Here is a 21072-nt window from a genome sequence, read left to right on the forward strand (position 1 = left end):
GTATTTGTCAGCGTTAGGCCGCGAATGCCAATTATAGGCGTTTGTGGCTAATGGTGAGATAACAAATTTGCTTTTACAACGTTAAAAAGCTCTCATTCGAAACACGCTGGCGAAAAGAGTTCCCGCTCAGCTTCAGCGCGAAATTGAGCTCGCCAGAAGCGTGCGTCAGTTTCAAGGCATTGCATGGCTTTCTGCATGTAGCGTATCAATAAAAAAATTGCCGCCCAAGCACTCCGTACAGCTGGTTAACCAGCGAAGCTGAAACGTGCGGCCCCAGTATTTATCACTTGGTTAATTCCGGCGGTTCATTACACGACGGCTTGGTAGGTTGCCAGATCCTCGGTACGCAGTTGCTGCTTGCACTCGGCTGCACGAGCCTGTTCTTGTGCCCAGGCTGCAACATCGGCCCGGCGTAGACGAGCTCGTTCCTTGCTAAGTACGTATGACGCGTGGTCTACCATTTCACATGCCGGAGACAAACTGCTGTGAACGCTCTCGGCTGCGACGGAAAACAGCGACGTCACTACTGGCGCATCTGATCCATGCACCACCTAGACAGCACAAGGCCTTTTCACTCCGATCCATGACGTCATGTTACCTGGCACGACTGCTATAGAATCTAATGAGGATGCTCCCGAGTAGGAAACATTGATTTGACGTCACCACTTTCATGACGCGAACCATATCAATCGAAAAAAAAATTCCTGTTGGCAAAATTGCCTAAACAGGCCTGGAGTGCGGCCTGATCCCGGTGACCAGAACCGGTGAGGCATTTTCTCACCAGGGCAGGATTGGCCACCCTGGTGCAGTACTTGGCCACAACCTCCTATATGGATACAACAATCAAACCCCAGCCCTCAGTTCCCAGCAGCTGCGAAGCAACTGACCACTGCGGTGGTCAGACTTGTGACGCAGCAGAGGGTGCTAAGAATTTGTGGATCCGGAAAGGCCGCCATTGGAATCTGAACCTGGCAACATTTATAGCTAGAACCTTATCTAGTGAGGCGAGTCTAGCAGTGCTATTGGAGGAATTAGCGTGCATTAAATGGGATATAATAGGGCTCAGTGAGGTTAAGCGGACAAATGAAGCATATACAGTGCTAAAAAGCGGGCACATCCTGTGCTATACCGGGGCTTAGCAGAGAGACGAGAACTAGTTGTCCGATTCCTGATTAATAAGGATATAGCTGGCAACATACAGGAATTCCATAGCATTAACGAGAGGGTGGCAGGTCTTGTTGTGAAACTTAATAAAAGGCACAAATTGAAGGTCGTACAGGTCTACGCGCCGACATCCGGTCATGATGACACCAAGTCGAAAAACTTCTATGAAGACGTGGAATCGGTGATGGGTAAATTTAAAAAATGCTAAATAGGGTAGGCAAGAAGCAGGCTGGAGACAAGTCAGTGGGGGCATATATGGCATAGGTTCTAGGAATAGCAGGGGAGAATTATTGGTAGTTTGTAGAACGGAATAATTTGCGGATAATGAATGCCTTCTTCCGCAAGCTGGATAGCCGAAAGTGGACGTGGAGGAGCCCTAATGGCGAGATTAGAAATTAAAGACATCATACTCTGCGCTAACCCTGGCATCATGCAAGATGTGGACGTGCTCGGCAAGGTGCGCTGCAGTGACCATAGGATGGTAAGATCTCGAATTAGCCTATAGACTCGAGGAGGGAACGGAAGAAACTGGTACACAAAAAGCCGATCAATGAGTTAGCGGTAAGAGCGAAAATAGAGGAATTCCGGATCAAACTACAGAACAGGTATTCCGCTTTAACTCAGGAAGAGGACCTTAGTGTTGAAGCAATGAACGACAATCTTATGGGCATCATTAATGAGTGTGCAATATAAGTCGGTGGTAACTTCGTTAGACAGGATACCCGTAAGCTATCGCAGGAGACGAACGATCTGATTAAGAAACGCCAATGTATGAAAGCCTCTAACCATACAGCTAGAATAGACCTGGCATAACTGTCCAAGGTAATAAACAAGCGCAAGATAGCTGACCTAAGGAAGTATAATATGGACAGAATTAAGCACTCCATCAGGAACGAAGAAAGCCTAAAAGCAGTGAATAAACTAGAAATAGGCAAGAATTAGATGTTTGCGCTTATAGACAAAGCCGGCAATATCATTACTAATATGGATAAGATAGTTCAAGTGACTGAGGAGTTCTATAGTGATTTATACAGTACCAGTGGCACCCACGACGATAATGGAAGACGGAATAGTCTAGAGGAATTTGTCATCCCACAGGTAACGCCGGAAGAGGTAAAGAAAGCCTTGGGAGCTATGCAAAGGGGGAAGGCAGCTGGGGAGGATCATGTAACAGCAGATTTGTTGAAGGATGGTGGGCAGATTGTTCTAGAGAAACTGGCCACCTTGTATACGCAATGCCTCATGACCTCGAGCGTACCGGAATCTTGGAAGAACGCTAACATAATCTTAATACATAAGAAAGGGGACGTCAAAGACCTGGAAAATATTAGACCGATCAACTCGCTGTCCGTCGCCTACAAAGTATATACAAAGGTAATCGCAAATAGAATCAGGAACACCTTAGACTTCTCTCAACCGAAGGACCAGGCAGGGTTTCGTAAAGGCTACTCAACAATAGACCATATTCACACTATCAATCAGTTGATAGAGAAATGTGCGGAATATAACCAAACCTTATATATAGCTTTCATTGATTACGATAAAGCGTTTGATTCAGGCGAAACCTCAGCAGTCATGGAGGCATTACAGAATCAGGGTGTAGACGAGCCGTATGTAAAAATACTGAAATATATCTATATCGGCTCCACAACCACCGCAGTGCTCCATAAAGAAGGCAACAAAATCCCAATAAAGGCGTCACGCAGGGAGATACGATCTCTCCAATGCTATTCACAGCGTGTTTACAGGAGGTCTTTACAGACCTGGATTGGGAAGAATTGGGGATATGAGTTAATGGAGACTACCTTAGTAACTTGCGATTAGCAGTTTACGAAAGGTACAGCAGTTTGCGATAGGTAGCGAGGTACTGGAAGTGGTAAGATATATATCTACTACTTAGGGCAGGTAGTGACCGCGGATCCGGATCATGAGACTGAAATAATCAGAAAAATAAAAATGGGCTGGGGTGCGTTTGGCAGGCATTCTCAGATCATGAACAGGAGGTTGCCATTATCCCTAAACAGAAAAGTGTATAACAGCTTTGTCTTACCAGTACTCACCTACGGGGAGGCTGGAGGCTTACAAAAAGGGTTCTACTTAAATTGAGGAAGACGCAACGAGCTATGGAAATAATGATTGGTGTAGCGCTAATGTGGGGGGGGGGATAAGAAAAGAGCAGATTGGGTGAGGGAGCCATAGCGAGTTAGTGACATCTTAGTTGAAATCAAGAAAAAGAAATGGGCGTGGGCAGGGCATGTAATGAGGAGGGAGGATAACCGATGGTCATTAAGGGTTACGGACTGGATTCCAAGAGAAGGGAAGCGTAGCAGGGGGTGGCAGGAAGTTAGGTGGGCGGATGAGAGTAAGAAGTTTGCAGGGACAACATGGCCACAATTGGCACATGACCTGGGTAGTTGAAGTATGGGCGAGGCCTCTGCCCTGCAGTGGGCGTAGCCAGTCTGATGATGATGATGATAATGAAAATTTCTGGCCAGGTTGCGTGACCTCCTGGATCGCAGTAAACAGGCCGTGTGCTATCTTGGGGGTGTTGGCTAATCGCGCGCATCTTTCTCTTTTTTATTTGTTCACGTGTGCGCGTGGAGTTGTGCCGGAGTTTTCGGCGTACAGGCGACCGACATACGGACGGGCGGACGAATCGGCTAGCCAAATATAGCTTCTCTGTAAAAAACTTTGCGGCGTCTCAATACCGTTCGCTGGGAAAAGGTCATTGCGCCAATTAGTATGTTTCCCTTTTTTCAAGTTCAAGAGGGGGGGCGGGGGGTTAACAATGGCGAAGCAAGCGCTGAACTTGGGCCGCTGGCCGAATTCGCCTCCCGTAGATAAGCTTGGCGCACTGGATGGCCCCTGCGGATGTCAAATTCAAGGACCGCAAGACACGCCATGACGTAACCTTTACGGCGCGGTTACGCGTGCTCGTGGCGCGGTCAGTTTGGGTTTCGTGCTGAAAGTGAGTATAAACTCTATGTACCAGTGTGCTTGAAATAAAGGCTTGTAATCCGTTTTAAAAGCACATTTGTTATGAGCTCGCTACTTGCTGCTAACGTCCAACTGGCATTGACGGCCTTAGTATCATAATTCGAAAGTTAATTAGGGAACATTAGTTAATTAGGCTTGTAACTGGTCTGACAATGAGTTTTCTCTGTAATTTCCTTGCTGCAAATCGTGTGTTGCGGAAAGTATTTTCTCTGAAGCTCACTTTTTCATATCTCAAACAATCGGCGCTGAAACGCCCGCTGTATGTGCGCTGTCCTCTCTCGATCCATGTCGGGCGACAACGTGTTTTCGCGAAACACGGGGACCTTCACGGGGACCGTCCACGGGGAGCCTTCAGAAAAACCGTATCTGCAGTAAAATTCTTGAAACGGCTTATTAGAGCGTATTCACAGCGCACACGTTTCTTTACCTATGTACGATGTACGTGCGCAGTTCTGGCGACACACCGGAATCGTGAGAGGCGAGCTGGTCTGCAACCAAACCCAATGCGATGGCGAGGGCGAACTGCGGGAGGCCCCTCTGCAGCTGGATCAACTAGGCCCGTATATGTTGGATCATATCTGTTCCTTCCTTGTACTGGCTGACGTGGCAAGCGAACACGGGGAACTACAAGGCTGGCCGGGCCAGTTCCCAGGATGAGCTATCTGCAGACACGAAGTGACGCAGCACTTGCCTGTGACCCAACTTTGTGAACGAATGGAGGAAAAAAAAAAAAACTTAAGTGTGTCACTGTCGTGCTGCTCCTGGGATTTCACAATGCAAGTTCACATTTTTGCTCCCTCTGCAGAGTCCCATTTTCAATCTGAGGCGGCTTGTAAGAACATTTAATAACGAAAATAACACATAATTTGAGAACGGGTTCCTAAATGCTCCATAGACAACGCCTAGTCCGCACAAGAACGCGTTCTTAAATTCGAAATTATTTTCATTATTAAATGTTCCCAGACCACATCCAATCGCCGTCGCATTCCAATTAGGATGCGCAGGAGCATGTCTAACACGTTCCCCGACCGTGGAGAACGTCATCAGAGCCGATTTTGTTTATGAATCTATTCGTATATGAATTGTGTTTGAAGCCGAGCTAAGCCAACCAGGATAGAGAGAAAGGGTGAATGAAAAGCATGAGGTGTTAACCAGGACTGAACCCGGAGTCTACACATGACATAGGGTCTAGATAATGAGCGTCGAACGCGCATTGCAAACGCACAACGGCACCATGACTCATGCCTATAGCGGCAGTTGACCGTACCTAGCGCAGCCGAACGCTTCAGGGAAAGAAAGGAACCCAAGCGATAAATAACGCCAAGCAATACAGAAGCCAGTGGCTTATCTTGTACAGCTAAAATATTAGCATCACCTCTATATGTACTCCTAATTACGCAGACAACCTTAGCGTTCTTGTGGCAAGTGATGACTGCTCTTTTCAGGGAAAAAAAAACGCGTATGCAATAGATTTTCCATCAATGCTGAATTTCTAAAGAAAATGCTGTCAGATCTTTCTTACGCTTCTCTATTTCTCCTTTATTTCCTACTTTCTGCTTCTTTTCCTCTTTTCTGTGTCCTCTTTTCCCTCTGATTTTCTCCTTCATTTTCTTCTGCTGTTCTTTTTTTTCTTTGTTGACTCAGTATTGACTTGCGGAGACCATATGGTTGGAAAGAATGGTTATTTAAGCTGTATTGTATGCGCATTTAGTTTATATTACTGTTACGGCGGTGCGCTGGGGTCATGATGCAGGCGGCAAACCATGGCTTCACAACCCTAAACTCGTCACATATACCGGTTTGTTACGGAATTACACAAGTGAGTGTCAGCATGTACCTTTAAAACTGCGTTTCAGGTGCAGTGCAAGTGAGCAGACTCCAGCAATTCCGAATTACATGTGATGGCGGCAACATTGAAGGGGAAGTAGTTCCAGTCTTTACCTGCCTGATGAAAAAAAGCTTGAAGCCATCGTTGCGTGCTGGAGGGAACTGTTGCGCCAGTGTCTACGGAAGGTGCAAGCAGGGCTATTCAGCCAGCATGGGACTGAAGGTTACTCTATAGATTTGCCTAAACTTCGTCCTTCGGGTTTTATATGGGTTTTATACGGGTTTTTCGTGACTTTTTAATCTGATCATTTTAGTGAAAGCACTACTGTTAGATACGGGACCTTTTCCTGAGCCTCCTTCGAGCTCACCAGGCCACACCGAATCGTGTCACAGCTAATTAAGGAGCGCAGGAGCACATCTACCACGTTCCCGATGAGCGGCACGTCCAAACAAGTTGGCGTCCTCCACCTCGTGCGCCACATGTGGAGCTATTGTCCCAACTGCTTGACTCTTCCCGAAAATGTAGCGGGAGCCTGGCACAGTTCCAGGTAACGTGGGTCCTGAGCCAAGCTGCTTTGCAGCTCCGAAAGGTCGCTCGAAGACAACCCGTTTCCCCCCATCCGCCTATTGTCACGGCGCTTGCAAGCCGCGAGGCAACGACGGCCGTAATGCACGGTGAAGCCCTAAAAGCAATCCCCCCTGTCCACCTTTGTGACGGCAGTTGCAGACCAGGAAGGCAATACCGCCTTCCTGGTCTGCAACAATTGGAGCCCAAGGAGCGACCCTCTGAGCCGAATGTGACGTACACTCGCACGGGCGCCTACCATCGGCCGAAAATGACGACACCTGAGCGGGCTCGCCGACTGGCCGAACGGGACGTGACTTCGAGACACCGAAGGGGTTAAAAGCCAGAGACCGGGAGCAGCACGGGAGCATTCCTTCATTCATCCCTTTCGAGCTTCTTGCTGCCAGCCCGTAATGAATTTGTGACTGTTAATTTGTTTGTACTTTCACTGTAAATAATGTAAATAAACCTCCCGTTTTCATCTCAAAGTCCTCCTCAACCTCGGCCAACTCCCGCACCCAACGGCAAGGTCCAAAATCTGGGGGACAGCAATAGGGATTGTCCTCCAGATCCAACACTACGCTAATGATTACATAAACATTAAATTCCCCGACAAAAGGAGTCGAACACAAGACCTCTAGCACAGAAGCTCGATATTGAAACCATTACGTCTCGAAAGCATGGGCAGGTAGAATCACAGCTATTAGCAACGATTGTGCGTGTTCGCAGAGTCTATATGCCTTCTGCATGATTGCCTTTTGCAAAGTATAGATAGCTTAGAAATTTAGGCCAATGGAGGCCCATAAAGCACAATAAACAAAGCCGCAGAAAGTTTCAAGCCACAAGCACAAAGATAAGACAAGTTTGTGCACTAACCATCATGGCGTTATTCCACGGTGGTGGAACGAGCGCCGCGCCATAGTTGCTTCTAGTAGTTATTGCAAGAAACTCTACGGGACGATCAATTTTCGTTTGATGGCTGATGCGCTGGGATATTCTGCGATTGTGTCTGCGTGAGCACGCCCCATTGAGGCACTGCTGGCCTTTGAGGTCGGCAGAACACTCGTACTATTCTCAGTGTGCGTGAACGTTGGCGCCGCGGAACAGCCAGTGGGAGAAATTCTTCACGAATTATCTGCGCGGTGGTCCGTCAGCAGTGTTGCCAGGTTTGGCTACATATAGCCAAATTGGGCTACAGAAAAAAAATGGCGTCGACTTGGGCGACTTGGCTTTATTTCGGCTATAAGTGGCGCCTTAATCCACAATGTAAAAAAAAAAAACGGGAGGGGGGTGTAACGCGTGCAGACACGGACACAAGAGACGTGGACAACACGAATGCCGCTTCTTTTGTGTCCGTATCTGCACGCCTTTCCTTTCTTTTGCATTAGGAATCCTTACCAACTAGCTCAGCTTTCTGTCGTTCTCCCTAATCCACGCTCCAGAAGTGGCTTTCATCGAGTAGAAAGAAATCTCGGAGGCTGTTTCAGCTGGCTAAGGCGTCAGGGCGGCTGTGCGTGTGTGCGTGCGTGAAATGCACCCCCTCCCCTCAGTGTGCTATAGACGAGAAAACCTTGGCCAGGCGGCGCTACTGCGCCTCCTGACAACAGCGCCCCAATGTGGAAACGCCAAGCAGCGCGGTCGCGTCGTGGCGCAGTCTCCGCTTTGTTTACGTTGTGCCGTCCGCGCCTTTCTTCGCTGCTCGTTCTCACGGCGCTCCCTTTTCGACGGCGGCAGATCGCCTGCTGGCGCAACAGCGATGCAAAGATTGCCGTGCGGTTTCAAGAAGGTTGCCGACGCCGACAGCTTTTTTTCGTGGCGGCAACCTCACGATAGCGGAGCGTCTGCTTCTGAACGTGTACGGCGTTGAACAAATTGTGGACGGTGATGTGAGAGTGAAAGCCAAGTACGTGTCACAGGTGTCCGACAAGATCGTAGACGACGTCGAGTTAGAGGTACGCACCATGTTCAGAAATTTAGCCACTTTTATTTCAATTACAACATAAGTCACACTGGCAGCAAGTACTTCTGTTGTCATACTACTCGATGACTGCAGATCCATTGGGCTGCTTCTTGACGGTTCCGTCACTTCACGAAGGCATGTTCTGGAGTCTGTTTCACACGTGTCTTGCTGCTGCTCAAGAGCTGTGTCACTGCAGTACGAAAGCATATGTCCCGGTGGTGCTGACTGCTGAGAAGACTGTTGTGATTGCCAATGGTCTGTTTGGCGCCGCTTCCATCTGCATCGCATATAAATGAAACAGTATGTGTGCCTATTTGTTGTGGGGATTAAATTACTCCCAATAATATTTTTGCAAAGGCAACGTTCCTGTGATTGTGTGCATATATTATTCTACAAGAGTGGTACCACTACAAGTTATGATACTTGCACACTTAGATACTTAGAAAGCATGGGCAAACAACAAACATAACGCGCACGTCTCGAGCGGCTGCTTTCCGATCTGCCGCTTCCCGACGCACGCGACGACCGTGGCTTGCATTAAATACGGTCTGCTACCACACAAAAGTAGCGCGTGGCCCCTTTCGTTACCTGCACAACTAGTAATTTAAGTTGCAGCGTTTGGAAAAGGGAAACAATTCTCTTGAGCTCGCCCATGCCGATCGCGAGGGAAGGCACAGGACAACCAAATAAATTCGGGGGTTCCAAGTGCCAAAACCATGCCAAAACCACGAAATCATTATGAGGCCCGCTGTAATGGGGAGTCTCAGGAATAATTTTAACCTCTGGGGGTTCTTTAACGTGCACAAGAATCAAAGCACACGGTAACAAGGGTCTTCTTGCATTTTGCCCCTATCGAAATGCGGCCGCCGTAGCTGGGAATCGAGCACGCGTCGTAGAGCTTAGCGGCGCAACACGCATGCATTTACCGCTAACAAACGGCGGATGCCACCACTATTCAACAACGCGACACGACTAAACAAACGGCCGTGCACTAAAAACAGGCATATGACTATTCCGCTTTCAAGATATTACACGCGAATGCGAAAGTACGAGACTTACTTGACTCGGCGCACTGCAGCTATCCATGCTTGTCGTCTGTCCTTCTCGTACCACTTCCCAGGAAATCTGTAGAACTTCACGGGCGGCGTACGACCTTTCGTGTTTTCGAGGCTGCTGTGCCAATCAACAACAGATCAGTATTGCGTGCCACCTTTCCTGGCTGATGAGGTCGCACTCGGCATCGCAGAAACCACGCGCACGAGCGCTCCCGCCGTACAGAACACGGGCGCGCGCTAGCGCAGCGGCGACCCTCGAAACTTCCATCGGTCCGCTAGGGGAGCGTTCGGCGCTGCTGCCGCGCGGGCAAACTTTAGGTTGCCTCGTCTATTGTCTGAGCCGATGGCTTTCATCTTTGATGCACTTAAAGTTACACCGCACTTCACCGTGCTAACATTTGCGCCAGCAACATCGTCTCAGCTTCGTGTTGTCGGTTTCAGTCATCAGACAGCCGATCACCAGGCATCGGGATGAGCCTACATGAGTAAAGGGTGTTTCAGAGCACACTGTACTAACATGGCTATGCTCCCAAAGGGAGAGTAATAAAACAGGGTTGGGCGATTGTTGCGCCGGCACGAAAGAATGGAAGCACGGGTAGATAGATGACACTTTCCAGTGTGTTCATGGCCATGGCTTCTCGGTGAAGTATCACGCCAGGCACAGCTTTCGACCTACTCCAGGTTTCTCACGGTAAGCTTTACTGCCAGTTTCCCTCACCTGCAATATGAATTTTATATCCGGTATCGGCACACGCGGTGTCACCGCTGTAGTCCGTATGAGAAAAATTATTCCGAACCGCGCAAGCCCACCGCCTGGCGCATATGCGTTACTGAACTAATAGAATATCTCAAAGTGAAATTCGTCAGAAATCTCGTGAAGTACGACTTACACTCAACGTACAGACATGATAGCGTCGGATTGCAATTTGAACATACGAGAGGACATATTTCTGTTGCGTAGAAACTGAAACACAAACACATTTTCCAGCTCCCGTTTGAGGTTTCTTAGCGCGGGTTCGGGCGGAAATAGCTCGCGTCACTTCTGCCTTCGAGCGAAATCAGTAACCCGTTGGTACGCGCTTCGCAATATGGCCGCGTTCGGTGCTGCTGTAGAGCTCGCCTTTAGCGACGAGATCGCGGACGACAGCGACTACGAGGTGACGCAGGTGCTGTACGAAGCTTTCTACGTACTGTACGTTGTCGATGCGCAATCCTCGCGGGCGCGACATGGAAATGACAGTATCTGCGGTCAACGCACGAGGGAGGGCGAATTTGATTGCCGTGTAAACGTACAGAGTGGAAGTCGGGCATGGTTTCCGGAACCGGTTTGCGTGACGCGTACGCAGACTTGCTGCGTGATCCCCCGCGGAGCGTTTTTTGCGATCCGCTGGCCGACTCGGATTTGTGCAACAACCAGCGCTCACTCGAGGATTTCGGCCGCCGCTCCTGTTCGACCAGTGAAAAACGCCATTAAGCGGCGCGCCCCGCTGTGTTCCTTGCAACACCACGCAAATGGAGCTCCGCGGCACCCGCCGTGCGGGCGGAGAAAAAATAATGAACCATAAAGCTCGCCTGCGTGCATAGCCTCGCCGCCAACGTTTGCAGGTAAACACTACGGTTACACAAGCTGCAGTTGCCGGGAAGCGCGAGGAGCAGTCGGGGACTTTTGAATGCCATCGCGTTCCCCTCCTAAAGTCGAAGCTTCCTCCGAGTTTTTTTGTCCGTGCTTACATTTGAGATTAATTTCCATAGATTCGCCCTCTGCAGCGATTCGCCGAAACGTGAGTTTCCGGGGCCAACCAAAAAGTTTACTGTGTGCAAGCATGATGTCGTTGTTGTTGATATTAATAAGCGTTTGTCATGGCGTCATGTACATTTTGGTATATGATGGGTTGTGCATAAAGGGATTGCCATAGTCCAATGTGAAAATGTATATACAAGTAAAAATAAAGATAAAAATGGGTATATTGGGCTACAAATTTTTTGCTCATTTTTATGTTTGACTACGTTTGGGCTACAATTTCCATAGCTTCCGGCTACGCCGCCAACCTGGCCGCCAACCTGGGACGTTCGTACGTCTGTTGACAACGTTCCAGTCCTACGATATCTTGTCTGCGTGTCATGAAAAACGCAATATAAAGGCAAATGCGTGCTTCAATGCACAAATGTAGCGGCCAATGACGAGGTAAACCTTCCTTTGTTTTTATTCGATGGCCGCGCGTCTTAAAATGCCCGGTGAAGGTACGCGCAGCGGGAAGCACGTGACGATCGTCGATGGATGTTTTCTAAAAGTCTTTGGTTACGAAGTCGCCGCTGCAGAGTGACGTCGGCACGCAAAATGTTGATACTCCTCACAAAGACATGCACATCCTACAACGTTGGTTCCGCGATGTGAATGAAACATATTCGGCGTGGCCCGAAAATACACGCTGACGACTTCGCGCCTATGTTCTACGGCATCATCAAGCTGGCGAAATTTTACGATACTGCAACAGTTTATTATACATAGGCCTGTTGGACAGCTTTGCGTGGTTTTCAAGTACCTCAAAGCGGAAACGAACAACGTGTTAATTTTGAATGGCGGTCGATGGTTTTCCCAAGCCCCAGCAAATTGCTGCGCTGTGTGCGTTCCTGCGATCTCTGGCTGTTTTGAGCTATTTCAGCCTGTAACTTACGAGACGTTCCAGCAGCTACAGCAGCTACAAACATTGATTTAGTTCGTCGGAGTGACGTTGCCATACATGAAAATTTGCCCTTTACTCCGGTTTTGAGCCTTTCTAAAAAGTCATTGCGCTGTTTCTCCCTTTTCTACGGATTCTCACTCTAAAAACGTGGGCGATCGCCTTCTTTGCCTATCATTTCATGTTCTCGCCTGGGTCGGTATGTCGCTCGCTGGTCAGGTTCTCGAAGAGTAAATTCGCATTCATTCAAAAGAACAAATAAAACGTAAAATTTGTGCGGCGGCGGGATTCGAACCATGTCCCTCAATTCTCCAACTATTAGGCCACAATCGCGCTCCTTTTAATTTTTTCTTTATTCCATTGAAGTGTGAGTAATCGCATGCGAAAATTATTTTCATTACATTTAGACACACCCGAGAAAAACAAACGCACGCATGCTACGCAGTCCAATGAAAGTTCGGAAATTACTCAAATAAGGACAAGCGTCCAGATGCGAAATCCACTCAGGAAAGAGGTCACTTTTTTTTCTTTCATGGTATGTATTATAGTAGCGTTCAACGCGACATTCACCAGTTCTGCATAGTCAGAGAATGGAGGGCACTATGAAAGTCACACGCAGAAAAGGCAGCGTTCATACCGTGAGTAGAAACGATGGTTTCCCTTTAGAAGGGTGGTAAGGATAAGCACGTACCAAAATAGGGTACCAGTCTGGTTGTATATCGAGTCCATCATAAACATGTTTTAGGCGTAGAGTCACTTGGATAAAATGTACCCTTGTAAGTACCACCATTTCGGCGTTTCGGTCCATCGTTCGCGTTTTCCACAAACTGTGCATTCCCATGAGAAAAAAAAAATATCGAAAGGTGCACTATTATCAGAGGTTTGCAGCAGGTATACCGCACAGTATGAGCGTTAATCTTAGTCTTTCTTCAAAGTCCGTTGGAGGACATCCCAAAATAGGATGGCGTCGGTGCAGCTAATAAAACAATGTTCAATCTTCTCTGGTACATCACAAAGGCGACAGTTAACAGAAGAGACAAAGATACCCTTCTTCTGTAGCCATGTTTTTACCGGTATGGTTTCACTATAAAGTTTATAAAGGAATGTTTTGCCGCAAGGGGATAAATACATTTTACGAACTCGCTTTAGTACATCGTAACCTGGCCATTGAATGTACAGTGATCGATAAAATGGAGGCGGAAATAGCATGTACAATAAATTTTTGTATAACGTTTTACGCGACACGGAGTACAGGTATTCAGTGGAAAACCGAACTGCCAGGAAACGAACCGCCAAGTAAACGTCTTGCATGAACCACCACAAGCATAAGCGCGAAGAAAGATTTGAAGAAACAACTAAATCAGGTAACGCATTAAGAAGTGCGACTTGCACTTATGACCGAATTATAGGATGCGAAGTATCGCGAAAAAAGAAGAAACGATACACTATTTCCCGCACATAAAGATGTATTAAGCCCAGCCCACCTTCACTAACAGGCCTAAAGGGGGGGGGGGGAGGGAAAGAGATAAGAAGAAGGCAGGGAGGTTAAGCAGAATCACGTCCGGTTGGTTACACTACACCGGGAGAATAGGAAAGGGGGAAAGCAAAGATAACAAGGGGAGAGAGGCCTAAAGATATTGTTTCGCCTCATGGGCTCAAAAGTTGAAGACCATACGAAGGTCGCAAAGATACGGTGAAAGCGTTGGATGTATAGCGTAGCACAATCAATAACTTGCAATACATAGTGAATTTTTGTTGCCATAAACTTATTGCAGGCTTCGGTTTCCCCAAAATAGAAAGTCGTTGTGGAACGAATATCTGGGAGTAACTTCGCAGGGCCAAAACCTGGTCTTTCCAATAGTGTGCGCTTAATTTATATGCGTCTAGCGGCACGCCAAGATATTTTGGCGGGACATCAGTCCACTTAACGCCTGCAAACTGCTCTGGTGTATAGCACCATGAGCCAAACCATAGGCCTAAACTTTTTGAGGAGTTCATTCGTGCTCCTAAAATGCGGCCAAATTCTTCTATTATCGATACTACCTTTTGAACGCTGGACCTATCCATGCAGAAGAACGCTAGATCATCTGCATATAGGCGGAACCGCATGGCGCGATTTCAGGCGCGATTGACGCGCGCGTCATTTTGACGCGTTCCCAGCATAATCCGTCACGAAATCGCGCCGTCGCGTGCTGCTGCTCGGAGTAGAACAAAACGCGTCGCGAGGCGCGTCCCCCGATCAGAGTTCAGGTAAGTCATGTGTCATTTGGTCACGTGGCATTTTGGTTCTATTTTGCCACCAGATGGCCCTGCTCTCTGCGCATCTCGACGGAACCTCCTTGGCGGATTTTTTTTTTCTCTCGGAAGAACTGGCGCGCGCGTCAAGGAAAACATGTGCTACCGTGATTTCGTTCGCGCATCGTGTTCACCTAAAATGAATAAAGCAACCTTCAACGAGGCCCTAATAACTAAAGTGGAGAAGCGTCGCGTCTCATCGCTAATACTGGCTAGACAATTTGCTAATAATATTACGAGTGTATGGTCCTCGCTCTCTTTTTAACCAGGCAGGCCGCACCCACATGTATCTCCTGACCTGCATTTTTTCTTGATTCAGAATCAGCATCCCCCTTAATAGTAGCAATCGCCTCTTCTGCTCGGCAGTAAGCGGCCGACCCTCCTTTTTATATGTGAAGTTGTAAACAAGCAGTGGCTCCTCAGCATGCGGAAGGTACATATAGTCGCAGTTTCGCACACAATATTGCTGCTTGAAATTAAGCTTGATAAATACACTTTGGAAAGAAATGTCGCTGTCTAATTACACTCAGATTATTTTTATTGTAGTGTTCTGTAAGTTTAAGGGCATATTATATATGCGGTAAGAGAGACAATACATGTCGTTGAGAGTTATGTTGTCTAGCAACACGGAAAACGCGGCGCGAAAGCGCCGCTCCTTTTTTTTTTTTTGTACGGGTTCTCGCGCGTCGGCGGCAACGCGGGCGTTTGCCGCCCGCACGTCGCGTTTTTCGCTCGCAAAAAACGCGCCATGCGGTTCCAGCTTAAGCTAAGACTTTTACTTCATTTCCCAGTATATTGAAGCCTTGGACGTAACTCGACTGAATTACGCTTAAGCATAGCGGTTCCAGGTAAAGGGCGAATTGTAGTGGGGACATCAAGCATCCTTGTTTTACTGATGAGCAAATAGAAACGGGTTCGGAGAGTTGGCCAATAATAACTAAGCGAGTAGTACAGCAGGTGTAGCAAAGCCTAAAGCTGGAACCGCATGGCGCGTTTTTCGCGAGCAAAAAACGCGACGCGCGGCAAACGCCCGCGTTGCCGTCGACGCGCGAGCACCCGTACGAAAAAAGTATAAACCCCATGCAAGCGATCTTGCACGCGACAGCGACAAGCGACGCGATGGAGATGGCTGTCGCGTTCGCTCGTCGCCTACAAGTTGCACCCCATGCGAGCGACGACTTCGAGCGACGTCTCCCCAGCGTTGCCGGTATGAGGGCAGCAATATAGGCGCCGAAACTAGCGTGACGCGTGCTTTATTAACTTAAGTTGATGTATTTTACTGTAAAAAGCAGCATAAAATATTTCTGAAAGTCTTGCAGTAGGTTCTTATCCTTGCACGTATAAAAATTCAATCGTTTGCTCGTTCCGTGCGACAATCAGAAGTACTGAAGTTATGTACATCCAGTTCCGGCTTTGCGCTATTGGCTAGTCGCTCATAGCACTTCCGGGCGACGAGCGACGAATTCTAGATTTGCAAAACCGAGCGATCGCGCGACAAGACCGAGCGATCTGTTCAAGCGACGGCCCGATCCGTCGCGCGAACCCGTCGCTCGTCGCTGTCGCGCACAAAATCGCGTCAATGGGGTTTAGCCTAAAAGGTAGCGGCGCTGTCGCGCCGCGTTTTCCAGGTTTCCAGACTACCTAACTCCCAACGACATGAATTGTCTTCTTTACTGGATATATTATATGCCCTTAAAGTTACAGAACATTACAATAAAAACAGTCCTTGGGTAATTACACAGCGATATTTTTTCCAAAGTGCATTTATCAAGCTTGATTTCAGACAGCAAGATTGTAAAATTGTGTGCGAAACTGCGAATATGTATACTTTCCGCATCGCAGTAGCACGTGTTTCCTTCGACGCGCGCGCCAGTTCTGCCGAGAAAAAAAAAAAAATCCGCCAAAGAGGTTCCGTCGAGATGCGACTCCTTGAGATGTGCAGAGAGCACGGCCATCTGGTGGCCTAGTGACTAAATGCCACGTGACTTACCTGAACTCTGATTGGCGGACGCGCCGCGCGGCACGTTTTTTTCTACTCCTAGCAACACGCGGCGGCGCGATTTCGTGATGGATCTTGCTGGGCACGCGTCATAATGACGCGCGCGTCCCACCATCCGCGCGTCAATCGCGCCTGAAATCGCGCCATGCGGTTCCGCCTTAACGCCTTTAAGCACAATGGAGCCAGCTTTGGCATGCCCCAGAAGAGAAAATAAACAAGAGTGAAGGCAGAACCGCATGGCGCGATTTCAGGCGCGATTGACACGCGGATGGTGAGACGCGCGCGTCATTTCGACGCGTGGCCAGCATGACCCGAAGCTTTAGCAAGGTCTACCTGGAGCATTGCAAGCTACTCAGTGGAACCGGCTTCGCCGGCTTCCTTGACAAAAGCCGGCGAAGCTATGCCTGTTTCTGCGAAGACCTAAGGCCTCATACGTTCAAAGTTACGAAGAGAAGTTGCTGGGACAGGGCCATGGGGACTACCAACTATTTGGACTTAATGATCTAAGTGATTAGTCCTGGAGAGCAACGGCGAGGCTACGGTCAGGGTCCGAACTCTCACCAGGCCTTCTGGACCGTGATCGTCGGCACTTTCCTCAGTGTTTCGATGTTTTGCGGCGACGTGCTTTTCTTGTGGTACTGGTCGTCTCGCTGTCCGTGCTTGATTCCGATCTGTTAGTCACACGGAGCTTCGGAATTGAAGTAGCCGCGTTACTTCGTCTGTCCTCTGCCAGCATAGCGCACGTGTTGAGATGCTTGGGTGTACGAGATGAGTCACCTCCGGCTCCCTCATTCGCTTGCTGGACAGCAACTGGCTCCGTGGCAGCGGGTGCTTCTTTGGGCTGTTGCTTCGGTTGGTCATCTTTCTCTTCGCTACTTTCTGTTTTCACAGGCGGTTCTGCGATGCCATTGGCTTTAACATGCATGCAGAGGGGCTTTACTGGCACAGCTGGTCTCTGCGGAAGAGGGAACGTCTCCAGTCGCATCGAGAACCTCCGTAATATCCATTATGTGATCTTGGAAGCTTTCATCCGGAGGTATTGTTCTGTGTCGTAATTTATCGGTGTATGTTGCGACACATTCTTCAGCTGTGTGGCCAAAGCGCCGGCAGGCTTCACAACGTGGGGTTCTGCAGTTTCAACGAATGTGCGCGACTTCGTTACAGCGCTGACAAAGTGGGGGCTGGCCTGAAATTATTATAAGACTCTACACTCCACAAACAGGTAGTAGATGTGGAACGTCCTCCACGCAGACTTCATCGGCAAGAGTCAACACCACGTCATGATTTAGCGTACGCATTGGTTCCATCTCCGATACTCTCCAGCTTTCTGCTGATATAGACTTCACTTTCCCGTAAGCCTGGAGCGCATCTCGAATGTAGTCGTCTTCCAAACGCTCAGGAAGCCACTAAAGCTTCGTTTTAACTGCCGTGGGCTCAGAATCAATAACGACGCAGCGTCTATCTTTTACTGATAATTCCCCGCATGTGACTAGCTTTGATTTTGTCATCCCTGATTTGCACGTCACCACCCACACGTGCGACATCTGAAATTGACCGATGCAACTTATTTCCTTCAGGTCAATAACGTTCCGAAGGGCGTCTCTGAAGTCTTTGGCTCTGTGCGGTCGACCACGCAAGTAAGCATGCAGGAAAACGTTTTATTTATTTATTTATTTATTTATTTATTTATTTATTTATTTATTTATTGATACTGCGGTCCTGTTTCCAGGACCTTAGCAGGGTGCATACAAAGTGAAAAACATCCAAGTAAATATACAGCGATACATAACATAGGTCACTCGCGATGTACAAATGCAAGCAGTTACTGAATAACACACAGTAAATCACTCGCTAGATAAACATAGGTGCGACTCAAATAATGGCAATGAGCATTGAGTTACAACGTCATCAGTGAGATTATTCCATTCAACAATAGTTCTGAGGAAAAAGGAAAACTTGAAGCAATTCTTTTTAGTAATTAACGGTGTTATTGTCTGTGAGTGTCGATGACGTGTAGCATAACCAGTAGAGAAAGTGATAAAGCGTGATGTATCAATGTTGTAGTGCCCCTTTATGAGCTGAAATAAAAACTTTAAACGGCATGTTTGGTTCCTTTGTGTTACAGGTGGCAATCCACTTCTCTTGAGAAGCTCCGTAACTGAAGTGCGGCCATACGAATTATATATGAATCGTACTGCCCTTTTTTTGAACTTTTTCTAGTTTAGTAATGTTTCTTTTAGTAAAGGGATCCCATATGACAATTGCGTATTCCAACATTGGTCGAATGATGGCATTGTAAGAAAGAAAACGCACAGGAGGCGCAGCGAATTTTAGAGAGCGTCTTAGAAAAAATAGTTTTCGAAGGCATTTTGCCGTGACAATGTCAACATGTTTGTTCCATGAGAGAGTGTTAGTAATCCAGAGGCCAAGGTATTTATATGCGGTTACCTCAGAAAGCATGATGTTTTCGGCATTGTAGTTGTACAATAAAGGCTTGTTTTTTAACGATATTCTCATAAAGACACTTTTATCGAAGTTAATTTCCATTTGCCAATCATTGCACCATGTTACTATGCTTTTAAAGGCATCATTCAGTCTAATTTGATCGTCAACAGAGGAAATTTTTTCGTGCAGAACACAGTCATCAGCGTACAACCTAACACCCACAGAAATCTGATCCACAATGTCATTTATGTAAAGTAAAAACAGAAGTGGACCAAGAACTGATCCTTGGGGGACGCCGGAATCAACGGGCACCTTATCTGAACTGGCTGAATTTAGTGTTACAAACTGACGTCGGTTAGTCAAATAACTCTTTATCCAGGCGAGTAGTTTGTTGTTTTGCAGAATGTAGCTTAGCTTATGCAACAATTTGTTATGCGAGACTTTATCAAACGCCTTACGGAAATCCATGAAAATTACGTCTGTTTGTTTACCCTCGTTTAAGGCTGCTGCAAAGTGATGAATGATTTCTGCAAGTTGAGTATTAGTTGAAAATCCTCGCCTAAAGCCGTGCTGCATGCAGGTAAGTAGCTTATGTTCTTCAATAAAAGCAGTTATATGTTTGTGAATAATATGCTCTAATATTTTACAAGCTGTTGAGGTTAGCGAAATTGGACGGTAATTCTGAATGAGTGTTTTGTCACCAGATTTGTGCAAAGGCACGATTCTGGCATCCCGCCAATCATCAGGTACTGCAGCTTCGTTTAAACACCTAGTGTACAGAACATGTAAGTATTTTGCACACCACTCAGCATAACGTTTCAAGAAAGCATTTGGGATATTGTCTGGTCCAGGAGATTTTTTTACCTCAAGGTTCAACAGCAGGTTTAAAATGCCATGTTCACTTATTACGACATCAGGAATAGGAGGTACGGACACTTCAAAAGGCGGAAGACGGCCGTCATCTTGTGTAAATATGTATCTGAAATTTTTATTGAATGCCATCCAAGCCCCTGCATCATCCTGCACGCAGCCACCATAAACTACACGTCCGTCGTTAGAGCGAGACTTCGGGCTCACCAATCTCCAAAATTTTTCAGGTGACCTTTTGATAATGGATGGCAGTGTTATATCGAAATAGTTTTTCTTATCATGCGCAATCTTGTTCTTCACCTCCTCCGATATCTGCTCGACCATTAGTTTCAAGTCAGACCTGTTTGTCGTTCTCGCCCTCTTCTTTAGGCGTTTCAATTTTCGATGCAGCTGCAGCTGCAGCGTTACTCGACTTATCCATGGATTTCGAAAGTTATGTTTTTTAGCTATCCTTGGCACGAAACGCTGAATGCATTCGTGAATGACCCCCTTGAAGAAAAGCCACAAATCATTTACCGAACTAGTGCTGTTTCTGAAAGAGTCATAATTAAAACTGAGAGTATCAAGAATAGACTCGTCTTCCGCTTTAGAAAAATTAGGAAACAACTTGACATTGCCTCGCTGTTCCAATGCGACGTCCTCTAACGTCAAGACTACTGCTTTGTGATCTGAAATGCCGGACGTGACGCTGCAGATCACTTTGTCTTTAATATTCCCACTTATAAGGAACAGATCAAGGACTGACTCAGAGCCGTTCTGAATTCTGGTTGCCTCATTTACAACTTGCAATAGGTCGAAGTTGAACACAATGTTTAACATTTCATTCTCGACACTTTTGGCACTGGTTATCGAAAAGGTGTTCCAGAGCAGATTGGGAAGGTTAAAATCCCCTGCCAGAATCAGTTTGTCTTCAGGCTTTACGTGGCGATGCATATACTGGTTAAGCTGTTCAAATATTATGGCAGGTGAATTCGGAGGCCTGTAAACTGCTCCTAAAAGGTAGCAGACTTTATTTATATAAAGTTTGCAAAATAGGCTTTCCACGCCTGTTACGTCAGGCATTGCTATAACATGTAATGAAGATTTGAAAAGAACCGCTACGCCACCTCCTCTTCGATCACGATCTTTTCAAAAAACGTTGTAGTTTCTTGGAACGAACTCACTGTCAAAAACGTCTTCGTTCAGCCACGTTTCTGTGAGCACAACTAAATCAG

General features: G+C 47.3%; 1 protein-coding gene across 6 annotated transcripts in view; it reads left to right on the forward strand.

Moving 5' to 3' along the window:
- Window positions 1-6375, forward strand: part of LOC139051385 (uncharacterized) — a 101136-nt gene extending 94761 nt beyond the window's left edge. For 5 of the 6 annotated variants that reach the window (XM_070528401.1, XM_070528402.1, XM_070528403.1 and 2 more), the window contains 2 exons: window positions 4612-4937; window positions 6018-6375. In XM_070528401.1, the coding sequence (XP_070384502.1) occupies window positions 4612-4818 (207 nt within the window). In that variant the 3' untranslated portion in view covers window positions 4819-4937; window positions 6018-6375. Of the gene's footprint in view, window positions 1-4611; window positions 4938-6017 lie in introns of those variants that run through there. The other variant, XM_070528405.1, reaches the window with a different exon arrangement.
- Window positions 6376-21072: the final 14697 nt, after the last annotated feature.

The sequence above is a fragment of the Dermacentor albipictus genome, unplaced genomic scaffold (assembly GCF_038994185.2).
Source record: "Dermacentor albipictus isolate Rhodes 1998 colony unplaced genomic scaffold, USDA_Dalb.pri_finalv2 scaffold_11, whole genome shotgun sequence".
Lineage (NCBI taxonomy): Eukaryota > Metazoa > Arthropoda > Arachnida > Ixodida > Ixodidae > Dermacentor > Dermacentor albipictus.